Source organism: Lactuca virosa, chromosome 3, assembly GCF_052849685.1.
Source record: "Lactuca virosa cultivar CGN04683 chromosome 3, Lactuca_virosa_CGN04683_v6, whole genome shotgun sequence".
Lineage (NCBI taxonomy): Eukaryota > Viridiplantae > Streptophyta > Magnoliopsida > Asterales > Asteraceae > Lactuca > Lactuca virosa.
Genome location: NC_136428.1, coordinates 311,524,227 through 311,544,563, shown reverse-complemented (window position 1 = coordinate 311,544,563; position 20,337 = coordinate 311,524,227). Strand labels below are relative to the sequence as shown.

The following is a 20,337-nucleotide window of genomic DNA, read 5'->3' as shown; positions in this document are numbered from 1 at the left end:
CATGTAAACCCTAATGTGCATGACCTTCCATATTCCTTATGCTCCATGGGTTTAAACCTCCATGGACCATCCATGGGTTATGACATTGGTTTAGCCCAACTTAAAGAACTATGGATCATTGGCCCACATTATAAGAATCAATGATTTACACAATCAATCCCCACATATTTAATTAGTCTCTTTTGATCACTAAATTAATTCCAAATTAACTCTTGATCAATACTAAATAAATAATATGATTTCATATTAATATACTAGAACTTATAATATATTAATAAATCATAAATAACCTCTTCTCAAATGTCCATCCTTCAGATTGTTCCGGTGCCATGCAACCCAATGGACTATGCTACTCTCGGGTCAAGTACATACCAATTATAGTTATGGACTTATACACCTTGTCCAACAATTGAGACATACCATCAGTGGCAATAATCATCAGCGGAAGCAATCAACGTATCAGAGTTGCAGCTTGTAATCCAATAACTTTTTGATGTCTCCGGATAACATAGGTTTGAACTACCATTCACTGACATAGTATTGCGAGATTTCATCAGTGTGTGGTTTCTTACGATGACTCATTAATCACTTTTATTAGAAGAAAAGGGCAACAGTGGTATGATGCGTGTAATGCATTCCAGTATGAAATGTACCCATCGGCAAAGAGTTTCGAAGTTTTATAACTGTATGGCTAATAAAGTGAATCATTAAATTCTTAATAGAATGATTGTTGGGAAAGAATGGGTACGTGCCTGTAATATGTCACAGGCAATGATATATCCATCGGCACAGATTTTTCAAATTCTCATCAGCATCTGGTTTCATATGTTGAATTATAAAAATCTAAAGAAGAATGTATGGAGAGAATGGATTGATGTGTTTGATAAGTTGTGGTGTTTTAGCTTAACCATCGGCAGAGATTTTTCAAGATCTCATCAGTGTATGGTATATTACGCTGAATCATAAAGCTTTAAAGAATGTAAGGGCAAGACGGGGTTCGTGCGTCTGATAGTCTACGATACATAGAGTAACCATCGACACAGTGTTTCAAACTTTTAGTAGTGTGTAGTATATCACATTGAATCGTAAAGTTTTATTAAGAATAAATTAAGGAATAATAGATTGTTTCAGTCACGTTGAGGTGGAATCAACGTGAATCATAAATGGTGTTAATTCATCAACAAGAAGTGGTTTAACTTTTGTATCATAGAGTTAAGTTGTAGTCTAAAACTTTAGAGTTCACCATCAATTCATTTAATATGGTACAAGGCATAATAATAAATAATATAAGAATACAACAAAAGAGTTAGTCAAACAAGGGAATATTCTAAAGGTGATATTTTTGTAGCTTTTTTAGAAACAAGATAAAGACTCGATCAATCAAATCTTTGAATTGAAAGGCCATAAATGTACTTCCATTTTCCGAGATATCTACCCTTCAACACTGCCTATAAAAGAGTAAGCCAACAAGATCAAATATATCAAATTAAAACATACATCATAGAAACCAAATAGAGAGAATACCTTTCATCGTTCAAGTATTGCAGATTGATTCCAAGATTCATGTTCACCAAGAACAAGAGAAAAACATTAGCCCGTCTTTGTAACCAACGAGTTAAACGGATCCAATCTTTTTAACCTTCAAATTATGAGAGTCACCAAGACAAAACTCGAAGGTTCCACTCGTTGTGATTTGTGAAAGAAGAGAAGGGGACCACCCTCTTGTTGAAGAGGTCTTTGGATTTAAGAGGGGAAGTGGTTTTGTATTCACAACGTCTATGGAAATTAGATATGCTATATTACCTAACTTCACTTCATCCTATTTAAACAGAGATAGGTTGTTCACGATGGAAGAGATATGTGCCCAGAAGAACACATTTTCGCACAGTTATCTCCAATCTGGTCTCACCAACAGGATGCAACATGCCAATCAGCATGAGCATCAATGTCAGGGAGAGAATAGTTGGTGCTGAAGAAAAGATGCATAGTCAGCCTCAACTAGTTCTACTCTGAAGATGTTGCACCAAAGGAATGACACTGATCAAATCAGTTAAAATCAATGTCGAAATGGAGACAGAGGATCCTGAGTCTTTTACAAGGTGATAGAGAAGAACACACATCAGCAATCTTAGTAGCAAAATGTACAATTTATACTTCTTTGGTAAAATAAAAGTTAAATTTTTTTTTGAAGCAAAAGGTCTTAGTAAATTAAAATTTTAGCAGCTTATGTTCAGAAGTTTTAAGGTAGAAAAGAAAAAATTTAAAAACATAAAGTAGCATTGTCTAAATACATAAAATAAAAGCATATGAATGTTGTTGTCCCTTAGTGCAGTGAGCACAATTTTGTTCTTAGAGTCAAGAACCTTTCCTTCATGGCAATCAAAGAGAACCTTATAACAAGCGTCACAAAGATGACTGATGGAGATAAGATTGCTTTTCAGGCCCATGACATAGAACACGTTCTTTAGCTTGAATGCCCTTCACTCAAATGTTCCAACTCCCATGACAGCTTCTTCATTGTTGTCGCCAAAAACCACAATAGGACCATCTTTGTCCAGAAAAAATCTGTTAAGAGGGACTTGAGACCAGTCATGTGTCTAGAGCACCCACTGTCCAGCAACCAAGTATATGCAAGATTTTGACTCAACCCTTGGACAGCTTGATAGGTATCAGCTTCACACATGTTGAGATTACCATCAACATAATCATTGATAAGAGCCATAAAACCCTTAACAATCAGCTCCTCATATTCAAATGTCTCCTCTTCTTCCACCCATTCTTCATGATCCTCTTGTTTTGCAATGAAAGATTTTGGTAGAGAGATGTTTTCCTTCTTCATGTGAGCCAACAACTTCTTGTACAACACCTCATAGGTATGTGGACTTTGAGTTTCATTCGTTCCTTTTCAGTCCCTAGAAAAATGGCCAGGGCTTCCACAGTTAAAATAGTTACCTGAGTTTATCTTCTCTGAAGAGAATCTCCTCATTGAACTGCCTCCCTTTAAATTAGCTCTTCAAAACCCATTTGATCTGTTTTCTTCATAACGTTTGAGAATAAAAGTAGCGTTGGCAACAAGTTCATCAGTGATTTCTTCACCAACCTCTTCACCCTAATCTGAGTCATCTGATTTACTAATGAGCTTCATTTCTTTCTTTCGAGAAACCAAGTCTATATACTTTTCCTTATGTGAGTCCTTCACGATGTCTTTACAAAGAGCTTTGGTCTCTTCGTAATTTCACATATTTCCAAACAAGGAATTCAAATCCATGGCATTGATCATCTCATTGTTATTAATGACATAAGCATGATGTTCCCAGCTTTTCCCAAGAGAGTCCAGGAACTTTAGAACCAACTGAGAAGAATTCTTGACAGTTCCCAGCTTGCGCATATCATTTACCAAACAGTTAAACAAGTTAAAAGTTTGGGTTAGTGACTCACCTTATTGAGCGAAGAAATGCTCGTATTTCCGATTAAGGTTGTTGATGGTAGTGGCTTAAACGTCCAAAGTTCCTTCATAAGCCACTTTCAGCGTATCCATCATATCTTGACCTGACTCACCATTATGTACACGATTATACACGTGATAGGGAATAGAGTTTCCTATCGCTGCTCTAGCTTTCACATCAAGACTAATCAGTTTCTTGTCATCGTCATCATAAATAGTCTCTGGTTTTTTCTTCAATGGACCAACGTGAGCATTGTTGACCATAGGTTGATACATAGGAATGTGGGGACCTTTTTCAAAAACTTTAAGCATCTCATAGTCCATGGTTTCAACAACAACAATGGCCTTATTTTTTCACATGGCAAAGTTGTGCTCATCGAAGGGAGGAATCTTGTTGAGACCAAAAGATTTGGGATTATAGGAAGTCGACATGATTACTTAAGTGTATCAAAAACCTGATCTGATACCAATTAAAGGTTTATATCGATCGGATACACTTCAAGTATAATAAATAAGAACAAACTGACTAAGAAAACAAAGAACAGAAAAAGTAAAGAACACGAAATATTCACCAAGTTGTCTTCTCCAAGAAAGTGTTTGCTTTCACCAAGAAAAAAGGTTGTCACAAATACGGTCACCAAGATGTTAACATTAGGGTGTCACCCTAATGTTGAATATATACCCTAATGTTGAAATATTCACCAAGTTGTCTTCTCCAAGAATCTATACTAAGAACCGATCCTTATCACCAAGATATCAGATCTGCTATCTATTTATATATATATATATATATATATATATATATATATGTATGTATTTTTGCCTAATATACAAAGATTACATAACATAACTATCTACACACTGACACTGATAAGGTTTGAGACGCTGGCGTTGAAGCTGATGTTGGTGTTGGTGCTGGTGGTCAGCGTATAGAGTGTTTGACTCATCAGATCATAAGGTGTGACCTTATACTCAAGAACTCATGCATGGATGGATGAGAGTAACCAAGCTTTCATTTTCATGAATTAACAACCCTAAAAACATTTGGAAATGATACTCAAATGGTATGGAGTAGCTCATACCCATGTAAACCAAGGTTATGGGGAAAAGCATGAAATACTCAAGGATAACTAGATATAACATGAAACATCATCAAGGTAGAAAATTTATACCTTCTGGAGATGGATGATAGGATGTAAATTATGGATCTACACTGATTTGAGGTCCTAAATGGTTCCTTAATACTCTTCTTCCTTCAAAAGTGAACACAAAGCACTCCAAAAGCTCAAAGCTCACAAATGGTGACTAGGGTTTCAAGGAGGTCGTTTGGGAGGGTGGAGGATGAAAATGGAGAGGGCCTCAAGGGGTTAGAGCCTTTAAGTAGGGCTCACAACCCCAAAGATTAGGGTTTTGGTTATGCGCTCCTACGCCCAATGTACATTTTCCTACGCCCAGTGTAGGTCACTTAATCCCCACGTCCAACTCCCTCTTATGCTCAACGTAGGGGACTATCCTACGCCCAACGTAGGGTAGAATTCTTTGAAATTAAAATTTAAATAAAATAATAATACCTCAGAAGATCGAATGTTACAATTGTCCCTCACTTGAGCTAGATGTCATCCTCGAAATCCTTTGTTGCAAATAGATCTTGATAGTGCTAATGTATTTATGCCTCGGGCTCCCAAGTCCACACAGAACCCTTCTAATGTTGCCACTGAACCATAACCAAGGGCACTACCTTGTTGCACAAGGCCTTTGTCTTCCTATCTAGTATAGCCACCGGCATCTCCACATCATTTAGGCGCTTATCGACATGGATGTCGTCCAATGGAACCACCATCAAATCATCATCCATGCACTTTCAAAGTTAGGAAACATGAAAGGTGATGTGAATCTAACTAAGCTCCTCGGGCAGATCTAATTTGTAGGCCGCCTTTCCACCTTGGCCACTACTCGAAAGGGTCCAATAAATCGGGGGCCCGAATTGCCGTTCTTCTTGAAGCGTATAGTACCCTTCCAGGGTGATACCTTTAGCACAGCCATGTACCTAACCAAAAACTCCAACTCGGAGCGACGCCTATCACCATAACTCTTCTTCTGACTCTGAGCGGTCTGTAACCTCTGGCTGATCTGTTGAATAAGCTTCATCGTCTAGAGAACCACCTTAGTCCTCTCCATGAACCTATGGCCGACCTCTCCCCAGCAAAATGGAGTATGAAACTTCCTCCCATATAAAAGCTCATATGGTGGAGCACCAATACTAGAATGATATTTGTTGTTGTATGAAAATTCAGCTAAAGGAAGGTAGGAGTCCCAACTCCGACCAAAACCAATGAGACAAGGCCTTAACATATCCATGAGCATCTAGATAGTCCGCTCACTCTGACTATCATTCTAAGTGATTATGCTGGAGTGTAGTATCGTACCCAACTCCTCATGCAACCTCTGATAAAACCAGGAAGTGAACCGCACATCACGATTGGATACGATGGAAACTGGTACATCATGGCAAGCAATGATCTCGCGTACATACACTGTGACCAATTTGTCGGCCAAAGAACTCTACCGAATGGAAAGAAAATGGGCACTCTTGGTTAGACGATCAACAATAACCCAAATGGCATCAAATCCCTTGGCCGTCCTCGACAACTTGGTGATGAAATCCATGGTAATCTACTCCCATTTCCACATGGTAACCTCCAAGGGTTGTAACTTGTTGTGTGGTATTTGGTGCTCTGCCTTGACCATTCGATAGGTCAAGCATCTCTCCACATATCAGGCTATCTTTCACTTCATGAATGGCTAACAAGAACTAAGTATCAAGTCTCGATACATCTTCCTGGATCCTAGGTGAATCGAGAACCTGAACTTATGCGCCTCCTGCATCAATGTATGTCGGACCCCACCAGTAATTGGCTCCCAAACTCACCCGCACTGGGTTATCAGCTTGCGACCAACGGTGATAAATATGCCAATCTGGCCCTTGATCTTCTCTTTCTTCCAATTCTTCCTCCTGATTCCCTCGACCCGAGCCTCCCTAATTAAATTCAAGAGTTGTTAGTCGATCTTCATCCTTAAACAATATCCTCCAACGGGGGTACTAGCCACCTTGTAGCTCAAAGCGTCAGCGAACACATTGGCCTTTCCTGGATGGCCAATGTGTCCAAGGTAGTGCCCTCCCCTAGCGTGACCCCTGGCTTTCGGGGCCTCGACTCCTAGCGTGACCCCTAGCGCCAATGTGTCCAAGGAGGAGCATCTTGCGTGACCCCTGGCTTTCGAGGCCTCGACCCTCCCCTAGCGCCAGTCTGTGTTATGAAGAGTGGTCAGAGTCGGTTCTTGTACTGGCCTTGCAGCAATTAATGGACAGTTGGCGTTCACATGTCCAACCTGATCAGAGTGCTATCAAATCTTGGTGCTCAGTGGCAGAGCCTGTTGAAGACAATCCCTCGCATAATGACCTTCTCTGCTGAAATTGTGGCACCCTTTCGCTGACCGACATACTCCCCCATGCATCTTCCCACACTTTACACAAGTACGGCCCTTCTAGCCTCCGAATCGTGAATTAGCTGCTTAAACCGCTTCACTGTTGGATGTGTCTAAATTGGGGTATGCCTCTTCTCCCTCTTCTGGGTCTCAATCTCCCTCCTCTGAGCTAAAGACTACAACTTGGAGAGGGAACTATACCCCTGGTCGACACAAACTCACATATCACATTCTTAAGCATGCTCAAGCAATGGTACATCAAAACTTACTCTGACACATCATACTCGGGGCAGAAAAGACGTCTCTCAGTAAACATCTTGGTGATCTCCATCACCGACTCTATAATCTGCTTCAACGACAGATACTCCTAGGCTAACCTCTCCTATTAACCAGTGGAACATAGTCATTTTAAAACATCTCAGTGAACTGCTCCCAAGTCATTGTGGCCTTCTCCTCATGATAATAAGCACTGGTCACTAGATTTCACCAATCCTTCACCCCCAAACGAAGAAGGTTCAAGGCGAACTTGACCTACTAGTCGTCTGGGCATGAACACGTAAAGAAATAACCCTCCACATCATATATCCACCTTATGGACACGATCGGGTCCTTAACCCCGTCGAACTCCAGGGGCTTCATGTTGCTGATGTCCCGGTAGAGAATCACCCCTCTCCCATGGAGTCCTGCAGTAGGAACAATTGCAGTGGTGGCGGCTGTAGCAGCCTTAATAACGGAAACATAACGCTCATCGAATAGCTCAATCATAGCGGTCTTGACAGACCCAAATATCTCCGAGATCACCTCCCTAACTGCCATGGTAACCTGAGTGGTGATCATCTCGTGGAGCTCATCATCAATCAATCCTGGCCTCTCCGGGCCGTCAACTCCTGACTGAACCTCCAATGATCACCATACTGAAAATAAACTGGAATACATTAGGAAAGTCACAATTCATACTAACATATCACTACTAGATCACTAGTTCCTCAGAGTTCGTGACATCCTTTATACGCATACGAGTCATGTACTTTCAGTGGTACGAGCCGATACTACCTTCCACACCTACCTGTATTTGTCTCAAGGATCTTCACGGACCTCCTGGCCATAAAACACAAGAAACAATGATACACATACATCCAGTACTCACTCTCTCAAGAGTGGCTACTCAATCCTTACGTTGGCCTACTTACTCATGAAACTTCCACTAACCCTGCAGCCGCCTTGTGTATGTTAATCATACATTACACTGGATTTGATAGACATTTGAATAATTGATTCTACCCTAAGCCCAAAACCAAACAAGGAACAAGAAATAAGGCTAACTCAAACATTCTTAAGAAATAAAATCATATTTATGTATAACTATGATGCACACACTAAGCAACCATAGTAATAATATCAGTTCTATATAGCAAATCAAGAAGTTCTCATAGGATATCAGGCATCATAAATCAATCAATTCTATCATGCAATTCCTAAAGATCCCTAACCTACAAACTAGCATGCAATTCTATCATATCATCAATACACAAAACAAGTATGTATCTTGGGGAATAACTTTCCTTGGGTTTCGGTTGATTGTAAACATCACATCCTCTCTTTTGTTTAATTTAGATTTTATTATGAAAAACTAGTTTGTAGTTCCATAGTTTAAGTTTGGAATCATATGAGTATTCATCCAATTCTATCAAACCAGGGCTCTGATACCAACTTGTAACATCCCAAAAACCATGACAAATTTTTGATTTTCATAAAAACATTTCCACAAGAAACGATAGATAAACAACTATTGTTTTCAAATCATATCCAAGAAAAATAAGAGTATCAAGTCAATCTCTTAAAACATAAAATAATAGGAGGATGTGTACGATTACACCTTCACCTTGCCCCAATCATCAAAAGTACCTAAAAACATTGAAATCAATAAATGTAAGCCAAAGCTTAGTGATTTCCCCCCAATATACCCCACACAACAATATATAAACAATGCATGCACATGGGGCCCACAATACAAACTGGATTACCCATGGGCCCATAGTCTCCTGAATGGATTACCCATGGGACCAAAATCTCACGATTTGATTATCCCTGGGACCACAACCTCCCGAATAGATTACCTTGGGTTTCTTGGCCTACAACGCAAAGTCGTACCGCCTCAACCCAACTGCAGTATGTCGATATATGCAAACAGGAAATGAATGACCAGTAAGTACATGCAATCATATAGATTTACCAATCTAACAAATCACTATAACATAGCAACATCCAATAAAAAAGGATACATAACACAATCTAGTGGTCCGACATTGGTGCCTTCAACCCACGAGTATAGTGAGAAACTCACCTTCTAGTAAACAAGATAATGGTAATGATTAAAAATCTAATAACTAGCTCTACAGGTCACCTATACACCAAACAGGGATGAAGTCTCAATCTACAACCCAAAATCCTCAATTTGACCCCTAAGTGAAACTTGGTCAAAGTCAACGACTAAAAAGTCAACGGTCAACTCCAGGCATCCTACGTTTAGTGTAGCATGCAACTCTACACCCAGTGTAGAGCTCAAAGCGGTAAAACGGGCAAAATCAGGGCTACGCCCAACAGAAGGCAAATTACGCCCAACGTAGCCTCCTGATGACCAACTTAATTATTAATTCCTTAAAACAGAAGGCGAACTCTTCATATTTTCAAATCTATACCTTATTGACTTCTTAATGGATAAAGTCTCTGACTTTATCTATTTGCATGGTCACAAGGACCACAAAACCTAAACCTATGTCCTTAAAGTTATCTATTGCTCAAGAACTCATGCATGGATGGATGAGAGGGACCAAGCTCTCATTTTTATGACTTAACAACCCTAAAAACATTTGGAAATGATACTCAAATGGTCTTGAGTATCTTATACTCATGTAAACCAAGGTTATGGGGACAAAAGCATGAAATACTGAAGGATAACTAGATCTAACATGAAACATCATCAATGTAGAAACTTTATACCTTCTAGAGATGGATGAGTGGATGAAAATTCTAGATCTACACTGATTTGAGCTTCCAAGTGGTTCCACAATACTCTTCTTCCTTCAAAAGTGAACACCAAGCACTCCAAAAGCTCAAAACTCATAAATGTTGACTAGGGTTTCAAGGAGGTTGTTTGGGAGTCTGTAGGCTGAGAATAGAGAGGGCCTCAAGGGATTAGAGAATTTAAATAGGGCTCACAACTCCATAGATTAGGGTTTTGGTTATGCAGTCCTACGCCCAACGTAGGTCACTTAATCCTCGCATCCAACTCCCTCTTACGCTAAGCGTAGGGGAGTATCCTACGCCCAACATAGGGTAGAATTCTTTGAAATTAAATTTTAAATAAAATAATAATACCTTAGAAGATCGTATGTTAGAAATTTTTATTTGAGTTCAAAGGATTTTGAGCTTCAAATCGAATTTTTATAGAAATTCAAAGCTTCAGTTGAACAATTATAAGGAGAATTGGAATTTTCTAGCTTTTCGAGATGCTATGTCTCCCATAACTCTTGCTCCAAATGAAATTCAGTTAGAAAACAAAGATAATGCAAAAATTGATTGAACTTCTATTTAGATCGACATACACTAAAAATACTAAAATGTCCCTTACACCAACTCTTTTATGCCCACCTAACTAAAGCCCTACTATAGTTCCCTTTTTTTTCTGGAATAAGTAAATTTTAGAGGGGGTTTATTTTAGGTATAACAATAACCCCCCCCCCTTCCGGAAATTTTATACCTTGTCCTCAATGTTGCAATTTGGAAAGTGAGAAATCATTGAATCAAAATCTTCCCACAATGCTTCGATGTTGGACATGTTTTTCCATTTGATCAAAACCTCATTCTTCATGGGATTGTCAAACATCCAGTATATCTTTCATAAATGCAACTAATTACATAGTTTCTTTTAGTTGGGATGGAATAACAGTATAAGAACACGTCCAATAGCTTTTCTAAATTGGGAGATATGATAAGCATGATGAATGATGGAATTTGGATTAAGTTGGAGGCGATATGTAACTTGTCTTCCACAACTTGACAAGGGCCATAAAAACGGGCAAGAAGTTTTTAATTGTTATTATCACCAATGATCGATGACAATAAGGTTGGATTTTAAGGAAACCAAATCATCCACCTGAAATTCCATTTATTTTCAAGCTAGGTCAGCGAGTTTAAGGAAACCAAATCACCCACTTGGAAAACAAATCTTGATTTATTTGTTAAAAATTTGAGGCATTTGGTTTGTATCTACATAATAGGGAGAATCATGTCCATATAAAAGTTTAAAATGAATATTTTTTAATCTAAGATGGTGAGACATATTATACCAATACTCCACCCATAATAGCCAGTTATGCCACTACTTATGTTATAGGAGACAAGCACCTCAAATATTATTAAAGGAACTTGTTAACCACCTCATATTGACCATTTTTGAAGGATGGTAAGCAGTTCTATAATTTAAATGTGTCCCTTGTAACTTAAAAATTTCTTTCCAAAAGTTACTTAAAAAGACTCGATCTTGATATGTTGTTATGGACTCTGACACTTCATTTAACTTGACCATCGCCATTTTAGTGCCATCACTACAACCATTGATTCTTTTTCATAGTCCGACTTGAGTTGTTCTTGTTTTCCCAATGTTTAATTAATATACATGATGGATTGTTCATTTTATTTTAAAACAACACCCGAACCATACCCAAACATGTCAGTTCAATTATAAATACTTTTAGGAAATCAGGGAGCCTTAGTACGAAAGACTTTGTTAAGGAATCCTTTAATTTTCCAAAGGATTATTATGCAACTTTTATCCAAACAAACTGGTTCTTCTTTAGCAAACTCCTCAAAGGAGCGACAATGTCGTAGTGTTGGAAAAAAATCTATAATATCCCAACACACCCAAAAATCCACATAACTCACTCATTATTATTGGTAATATCCAATATAACATAGATTGGACGTTAGTCTTGTCCATTTCTACACCCTCCATAAAAATGAAATGACTAAGATAACCCAATCTCATTTGCACAAACTGATACTTTTTATGATTTACATATAATTTGGGTTGGGACAAAAGTTCAAACACTGTTTCAAATGACTAAAGTGTTCCTCTTTAGATATGATATAAATAAGTATATTGTTAAAGAAACCAATATGAATTTCTTAAAAAAGGATTTAATACCTCATTCATAAGACTTTAAAACTTCATGGGGGCATGGACCAATCCAAATGACATCACCAAGAACTCATGGAAACCTTTAGGTGTGTGAAAATTTGTCTTTTGAATGTCTTCTTTTATGCATCCATATTTGGTAATACCTTGATTTCAAGTATATATTTGAAAAAAAGTACTTTCTCAATGTAGTTCATCTAATTGTTTATCTATGAGAGGTTTCAAGAATATATCAAATCACCGTATTATGCGGAACCTCCAACTCCCATCTTTTTAACCAATTTCATGGGACTAGAAAATAGACTTTCACGATTTTGAATAAGTCCTGCAACCATCATCTCTTTTATAAATTTTTGGATCTCATCCTTTTAGTAGTATGGGTATCTATAAGGTCTCACATTAACGGGATCACAACCTTCCTTAAAGAAAATGGGATATTAGTTACCTCGCTAAGGTAGTAAGCATTGAGGCATTTGGAACACATACATGTAGGAATTAACAAGATCTTCCCACTCATATGGAATTTATTCATTAGAACCTTCCATTGTAGTTATGTTTTAATTACACTAAAATTTTGTGCACTTCACTTCGTGTTAGAATATAAATATTGTACTTATTAGCTTTCTCCCAGTTAGTAGATGCGCCCGCAGGGTTTCCTATGTTTAGGCTTATTGCCTCTATACATAATCTTGTACTTTCTCCTTATATAGTATATGATAAATAAGCTATTTGCGGCCTCATTATATTCCTTAATTACATGGTATCAGAGTGAGGTTTAGGGTCGGAGGGATTTTACACGTTGAGCACCAACAACATTAATACACGTGTACCTGAGATGCTTCTAGTTGTTGCTAGACTCACTAACAAGAAACTTAATGGCTTCAACTTTTCCGAGTGGAGAACAACTATTTGGATATGTCTCTGAATCATGGGAATAGAGCCTCATTTTACATCTAATCCCTAAAGGTGATGGTTATGATTCATGGTTACAAAGATGATTGTTTGTGTTTGCATATTTTCAATACTACTGAGCCTTTTATCTCTTCTCTGGTTAGCCACTTTGAATATGTAAAGGAAATCATGTACTACCTTGCCTTATTATATTATAGACAAATAAATATATAACGAATCTATGGAGTTTGTAAGTCCTTTCATCATGGGAAACAACAAGACCGTTTCTCACTACTTATGTCATGGAATTTAAAAAGGTATATGAGGAGCTCAACTATTTTTTTCCATTGAATATCGATATGAAAGCCATAGTTATCTATAGCGAATAATGGAAAATAGCGACAAACTGTCTATATGCTATGCAACAATAGTTATGAAATAGTACCTAATATTTCACGTTTAACGACAAGTTAATAAAAAATTAAATATTGAGTTTCCTTAACTATTATATCAAATATAGTCTACAAATAAGTAAACTATATCCATTATAATATGCAATTAATTAAACTATAATCATTATAATCTAAAATAAGTAAACTACAAATGATAATAATAACATCATTACTTCAGTGAGTCTTTTAGACTTAAATTGATACCATAAACATTTAATTTAGACTATAAACAAAAAATGGATAACCACAAATACTTAATTGAGAACATGAATAAACTAATTGAGATAGAAATAATGAGCCGATATCCAAAATTGTAATTGATACCTGGATTAATTATTGTAGACAAGAAACAACAAATCAATACCTACAATCAATTAATTAAGATCAAGAAACAACCACCTAATATGCAAAATAACAAATTGAGACCAAGAAAAAAAACTGAGACCCCAAAACAATTAGATTATGGTTAGACTTCAAAGGCAAAGGTTGTGCTTTGGTTAGCCGAGAAGGATTTCCTGATGGCTCTCAATGAGAATCTCATGGAGTCACAGAGGGGATTCTACGGGTCGACACAGTGACCGAACTACTGACTCACGAGAAACTATTCCAACAACTGATGATGTTGGTTGTGACGATTGTCATGGATTCCACTACACCAAACAAACATATAAGAAGCACTTGACCATAAATTAAAGGAACTTATCACTCAACATCATACAATGCCTCGACATTAGACAACAAATTTACCATAACCAAGGAAGAATAAGAACGCCTTATTAGGACTGAAAATTACACTACTCTATCTATTGTATTTGCTTAGAAATCGAAACCTAATACATGCCTATTATCTTTTTCCTCTAACTAAATAACTGATTCATGTGCCTCAGATCACATGACATGACAAATAATCTTACCCTATTCTATAGTCTCCATAAATATACATCTTTATCCAATGCCATGACTACTTGTGGGACTGCACCGGATGTCCTTATCCTAGAAATATTAAGCTTAGCCCATCTGTTTTGCCATCCTCTATATTGTTCCTATCACATTTCAATATTTTATCAATCAACAAAATTACCATAATTTAAAGTGTTGTGGGTCACTCTTTCCCATTTTTTTTGTCTTTTTAAGATATATCAATGAAGAAGATTAATGGTAAATAGTGAAAGCTATACTTATAAGCCACCAATCCAAATTATATTCGGACAATATAAGATCGTAACACCACCCTATACTTAAAGAGAGAACATCATCGTTACTCCAAATTGGCACACCTCTTTTTGGGTCCAAAATACCGCTTAATAGGTCACCACTCAAAGTGTTGGAACCTTGTAAGGATACTAACTGATACATTTGAATAAGCTAAAATCCAATGTTTATGGAAATTCAAAGTTTCAAATGAATTATTACAAAGAGAATTGAAGTTTTTTATCTTTTCGAGACACTAGTATCTCTTAGAACTCTCGCACTAACTGATATTTAGTGACAAAACAAAGATGCCCATGACACTAACTCTTTTATGGCCTCCCGGTTTAAGGCCCACTTTAGTAATTCTTTTCTAACATAAGTAAGTTTTACAGGGGATTTACTTGAAGGTAGTTCATAATGATGTAACAAGACGATACTAAAGTAGGATGATATGATAAACAAATATATGAAAGTAGTCTTTCTGTTTCTTAGATTTAACCCTTAAGTTTTTAAATACGCTGATATATTGTTGGGATCGAGTTACTTATTCCTTTTATACGCCTACTTCAAAGCTTATTCCATTGGGCTAAGTGCAAAGATTAGCATCATACTTTCATTTATTTATGTATTATAACATTCTTTTTCCATCTATTTCTATTATAACATTATACTATCAAATTTCTCATTAGTTCATTGTACTTTGAAAAATATCTGAGGCATTTCATTTTATATGTTTTTTTTCTTATTGGGCCATTGTACTTTATAAAATGGTTTGTATTCAAATTTACCCTCCAACTATTTTCAGTGTACTCAATCTAGTCACTAAACACAATTTGTTCTCGTTAAGTCATTTTTGTATCAATAACATCCTTGTAACCATTAATACCTAATTTATCTATTTTTTTGTCACGTTAGATTTATTAGCTAATAATAATTAATAATTATTTACAATATTGTAACAATTAAATTATTTATTTATTTAATATCACATGTTAAGGCTGAACAGTGTGGTGTCATTGGCACCACACTCCACATAAGCTGATGGTGATATTTTTACTATTCATGTCACTTTTCAAAATGGTTAGGGAGTGGTGTTTAGCATTTACCGCCGTAAGAATGACAGGGAAAAGAATGAATTTGAACATTAAAGGAGGAGAGAGAAATCGGTGAAGGTATACCTACGGTAATATATCGCCGACAATAATACCATTGGGGGCGTTGTTAACCGCCGGTAATAACTTCCACATAAGCATACTAACCGTAAAAACTGCATGACAACATGGCCTAACTAAAAATAATTAATAACCATTTAGTATATGTTAAAAATTGAAATTAATTTGTTATGCCCATGAGTCGTGAGTATGCCATCTATCTAGGCTCGTGAGTATGCCATTTGTTTGCTTCAATGTTCCTACTGAAAATTTACTCGGATCCCCAACTAGCCACTCGGGTCCTTCTTTGACTTTCCTAGTGTTTTTTAAAACCCCTTTATGTAATCGTGTAATGATTTCAATCATTTAATCCTTTCTAATACTTATTTTCACGTTTAGAATAATGATGTATATAGTAAAAAATGGAAAAAATAGCCAAATCTGCAGGTAAGAAGCTATTACCCAGGATGTAACTGATACAAAATTTGAAAGTTAAATAATTGTAGTCATACAAAAACTTTTGTGTATTGACTAGATGAGTACACAAAACATACATCTTACTGGTTATCACCGACAGTTAGAAGGATGTAATCGTTACAAAATTTGAAAGTTAAATGGCCCTAGAGTGCAAAAAAAAAATGAGTAAATTACACGAATGGTCCCTATGGTTTAGGGTAATTTGCGCGTTTGGTCCCTAACTTATTTTTTTAACTCGAAAGGTCCCTACTGTTTGTTTTTGTTACACGTTTGGTCCCTGCCTTATCTAAAAAAACTATTTTTCCCTTGATTTTTTAATTTATTTAAATAAACACACTCCCAACCCCACCCTTCTCACCTTACCTTACCTACTCTACCATTTTCCCTGTTTAAATAATAGTTTTTTTAGGTAAGACATGGACCAAACGCGTAACAAAAACAAACAATAGGGACCAAGCGCATAACAAAAACAAACAGTAGGGACTTTCCGAGTTAAAAAAATAAGTTAGGGACCAAGTGCGCAAATTACCCAAAACCATAGGGACCATTCATGTAATTTACTCAAAAAAATGTTTAGTGACTAGATGATGAAATGAAGAATAATAGCAATGTAAATTACAACCGAAACCCAAAATATTTACATGTTTATTGCAATAACATTTTTTTTGTATTTGGATGATATAACTCAAAAGTACATACCGGTAACAGATCAAATGAAAGTAGGATGTTATAGCAAAGCAATGAAATATATATATATATATATATATATATATATATATATATATATATATATATATATATATATATATATATATATATATATATAAGTGCATTGCTATAGTTGGATTTAACCCTTATATTCTATTTAGAAAATCTTAAGTTTTTTCATGCCGCAATAGTTACGTACGACCTTTTCACTTATACATTTGACAAACATTTTTCAATATATTTTTTTCATTAGGATAAATGCAACATGTACTTTCATTTATCTATTTAATGGTTTCATATTTTATTCTAGATGTTATCGCTTTGCACTTTTTTTCCGGAAGGCGTGGTACCTTTGAAAAATCTAACCAATTACAAACATTGTAATTCCATTGTTTTTCTTATTAAGACATTGTACCTTGAAAACTTAACCCAATTACAACAATGAAAATTGATTTGTATTAGATGGCATTTCTATAATTGAATAGATTTTTCAAAGTACGATAAGTAAATATAAAAAAAAAATGAAAGTAGGATTTTATAATGAACAAATATATGAAAAGGCGTTGCTATTTCACGATTTGACCCTTAACTTTTATATAGAGAAAAAACTCATTTTTGGCCTACCCCAATAGATGAGAGCATGTCACTTACACAATTAATTACACTTTTCACAAACTTTATAGTACAACTTGTTATTTCATTTATTTATTCAGTAAAGTTTAATTCTATTATAACTTTGTAGTGTCACTTTTTTAATAATATTGCAATGGAAAAAATGCAAGAGATAGCAACCTTATTTCATTTATTTATTTAGTACAATTTGTTTCTATTAAAACTTTGTAGTGTCACTTTTTTCACTAAGACATTGTAGTTTGAAAATTTATAGTGTATCCAGATGACATTGGGTAAATTTTGTAAAGTAGAATATGTTGGTATAGGAAGAAATGATGTAATGGGATTTGTTGCATATAATGAGGGTAAGATGCATAATTTTGGTTGTTGTAGATGCTTATTGCATATATAACTATGCCTCGAAGTGAAGGACCAGAAGTTGATAGGACAGTAGTGGAGCAAGATGCTAAAGCATTGTTTAATGCTGGGGAAAAGAGATTGGGAACCGATGAGCAAACTTTTAGAAGCATTTTCAGTGAAAGAAGCCGCCCACATATGGATGCAGTCAGTTCTACATATAAAAATATGTTTGGGAACACACTTAAGAAGGTACCTTCAGTGTGTCTATGATAGCATCCTACTTTCATTGGTTTAATTAAAACCAATATGACATGGTATCACATTTATAGGCTATTAAAAGTGAAACTTCTGGGAACTTTGAGTATGCTCTTGTAACAATTTTGCAATCGGCTGAGAATCCTGGTAAATACTTTGCGAAGGTATGTTTATTATAACACCCTACTTTCATTGGGCTACTTTTTATTTTTCAAATAAGTGTTGTATGTTGGGATAAATGATGGCTAAAAAGTATTTTATAGAAGGACGTAAGCTTAGGGAAATGGAAAGAAAAACGAAATAGACAATTTGCATGTATAATGTTTATTTCCAGGTTAAAATATATTTGATATATGATTTTGTACTCGAATATACCTATATCATTATTAACCAGAAGGGGTGACTCTACTTACTAGTACCTCTTAGGGGTCATCACTATGTATGGCCATGACGTTTTAGTTCGTGTATGTTTGTTTATTATGTATGATAAGATACGACACAACATGGCATCTGTTTATGATTCCTAACAATAGAGCAACAAATTGTTAATATTTTGTCGACACCAAGAAGGTAGGACAAAGACTCGTTTGTAATACTATGTAAAAGTTATAACTCTTTATTTCTTATAATTATATAATTATCCTTATGTAGATTAGTATTGATAAATAGCCGATGCATTTTCTTTTTGGTCATATTATTTCTAAATGGATAATTGATTAATTAAATAATGTTCGATGGACTAATAATGGAAAAGTTAATCTATGAATTTGGAAAGTACAGGTGTTACGAAAAGCAATGAAAGGGTTGGGAACCGATGATAAAACTGTAACTCGAGTAATTGTGACAAGGACAGAGATGGATATGCAACATATAAAAGGAGAGTATTATAAAAAGTACGGCAAAACTTTGACAGATGCTGTTCACTCGGAGACATCTGGCAATTACAGAACCTTTCTTCTTTCACTATTGGGTCCTAACAGTTAAATAAGAGTGAGTGTTGTTGGATGTACCCCATAATATATAGAATTAATCCATGTATCCCTCCTTTTTTTTTTTTGTTATTTTATTGTTTTTAAAGCACAATTTGATTTGATATATTTTGTCTTTTTGATGTTTTTTTTGTTTGTTTTGTTGTCTTTTATTATTATTATTATAATAATAATAATAATAATAATTTTTTTATTAGTATTGTTATTTTAAATAATAAATGTGATTAGATGTCTTATTATTAGTCTGAATTGAAAAAATAACACAAGAATAGTCCAAATGAAAAAATAACATATGGATACTCGAAACAAAAAATAACACATATATAGTCGGAATGAAAAATAACACAACGGTAGTTCAAACGAAAAAAAATAACATTGTAATAATCTGACCGTAAAATACAAAGAAGGGTAGCCAGGACAAAAAAAAATAACAAAAAAGATAGTCTGAACGAAAAAAATAACACAAAGATAGTCTGAATGAAAAAGATAATATATGAATAGTCCGAACGGGAAAATAAAAGAGATAGTCGGTATGGAAAAACAATACAGGGATAGTCGGAAAAAAAAACACGAGGATAATCTGAATGACAAAATGATACATGATAGTGTAAACGGATAAAAGTAACACAGTTATAGTCTACAATGATAGTTTGAATGAAAAAATAAATAACACAAAAATAGTCTGAACAAACAAAAAAATATTTTTAATAATATATATATATATATATATATATATATATATATATATATATATATATATATATATATTAAAAATATTAAAATAAAAAATAACAAAAATAAAAATAAAAAAAAAACAAAAAAAAAAAAACATTAAAAAAACAAAAAAAAAAATGGGAATTAAGGGGTACGTACATACAAAAACACCTATAAATAAACACCACCCCGTTATAAGTTTACAACAAATGTTTCAAGTCACATTTATTTGTTTGTTTCGTGTTTACTCGTAAACCTATGGGCGTTTGGACTCAAAGCGAGGTCCAAAATCCTTTTTTTGCTGATCAAAGCTCCATGCCAAGTTCGTAAGCTGTACATACAAGTAGTTATTCTTCGACTTAAAGTTTCATGCTTATATAATATTTACACTTTATATCGCTTTTATTATTAT

The 20,337-nt window shown here is 35.2% G+C and overlaps 1 protein-coding gene across 1 annotated transcript in view; it reads left to right on the top strand.

Annotated features, from left to right (window-relative positions):
• Window positions 1-19,356, top strand: part of LOC145163031 (annexin D5-like) — a 28,760-nt gene extending 9,404 nt beyond the window's left edge. The window contains exons 4-6 of the mRNA XM_079081956.1: window positions 18,001-18,216; window positions 18,297-18,386; window positions 19,003-19,356. Of these exons, the coding sequence (XP_078938082.1) occupies window positions 18,001-18,216; window positions 18,297-18,386; window positions 19,003-19,206 (510 nt within the window). The 3' untranslated portion in view covers window positions 19,207-19,356. The remainder of the gene's footprint in view (window positions 1-18,000; window positions 18,217-18,296; window positions 18,387-19,002) is intronic.
• The last annotated feature ends 981 nt before the right edge of the window (window positions 19,357-20,337 follow it).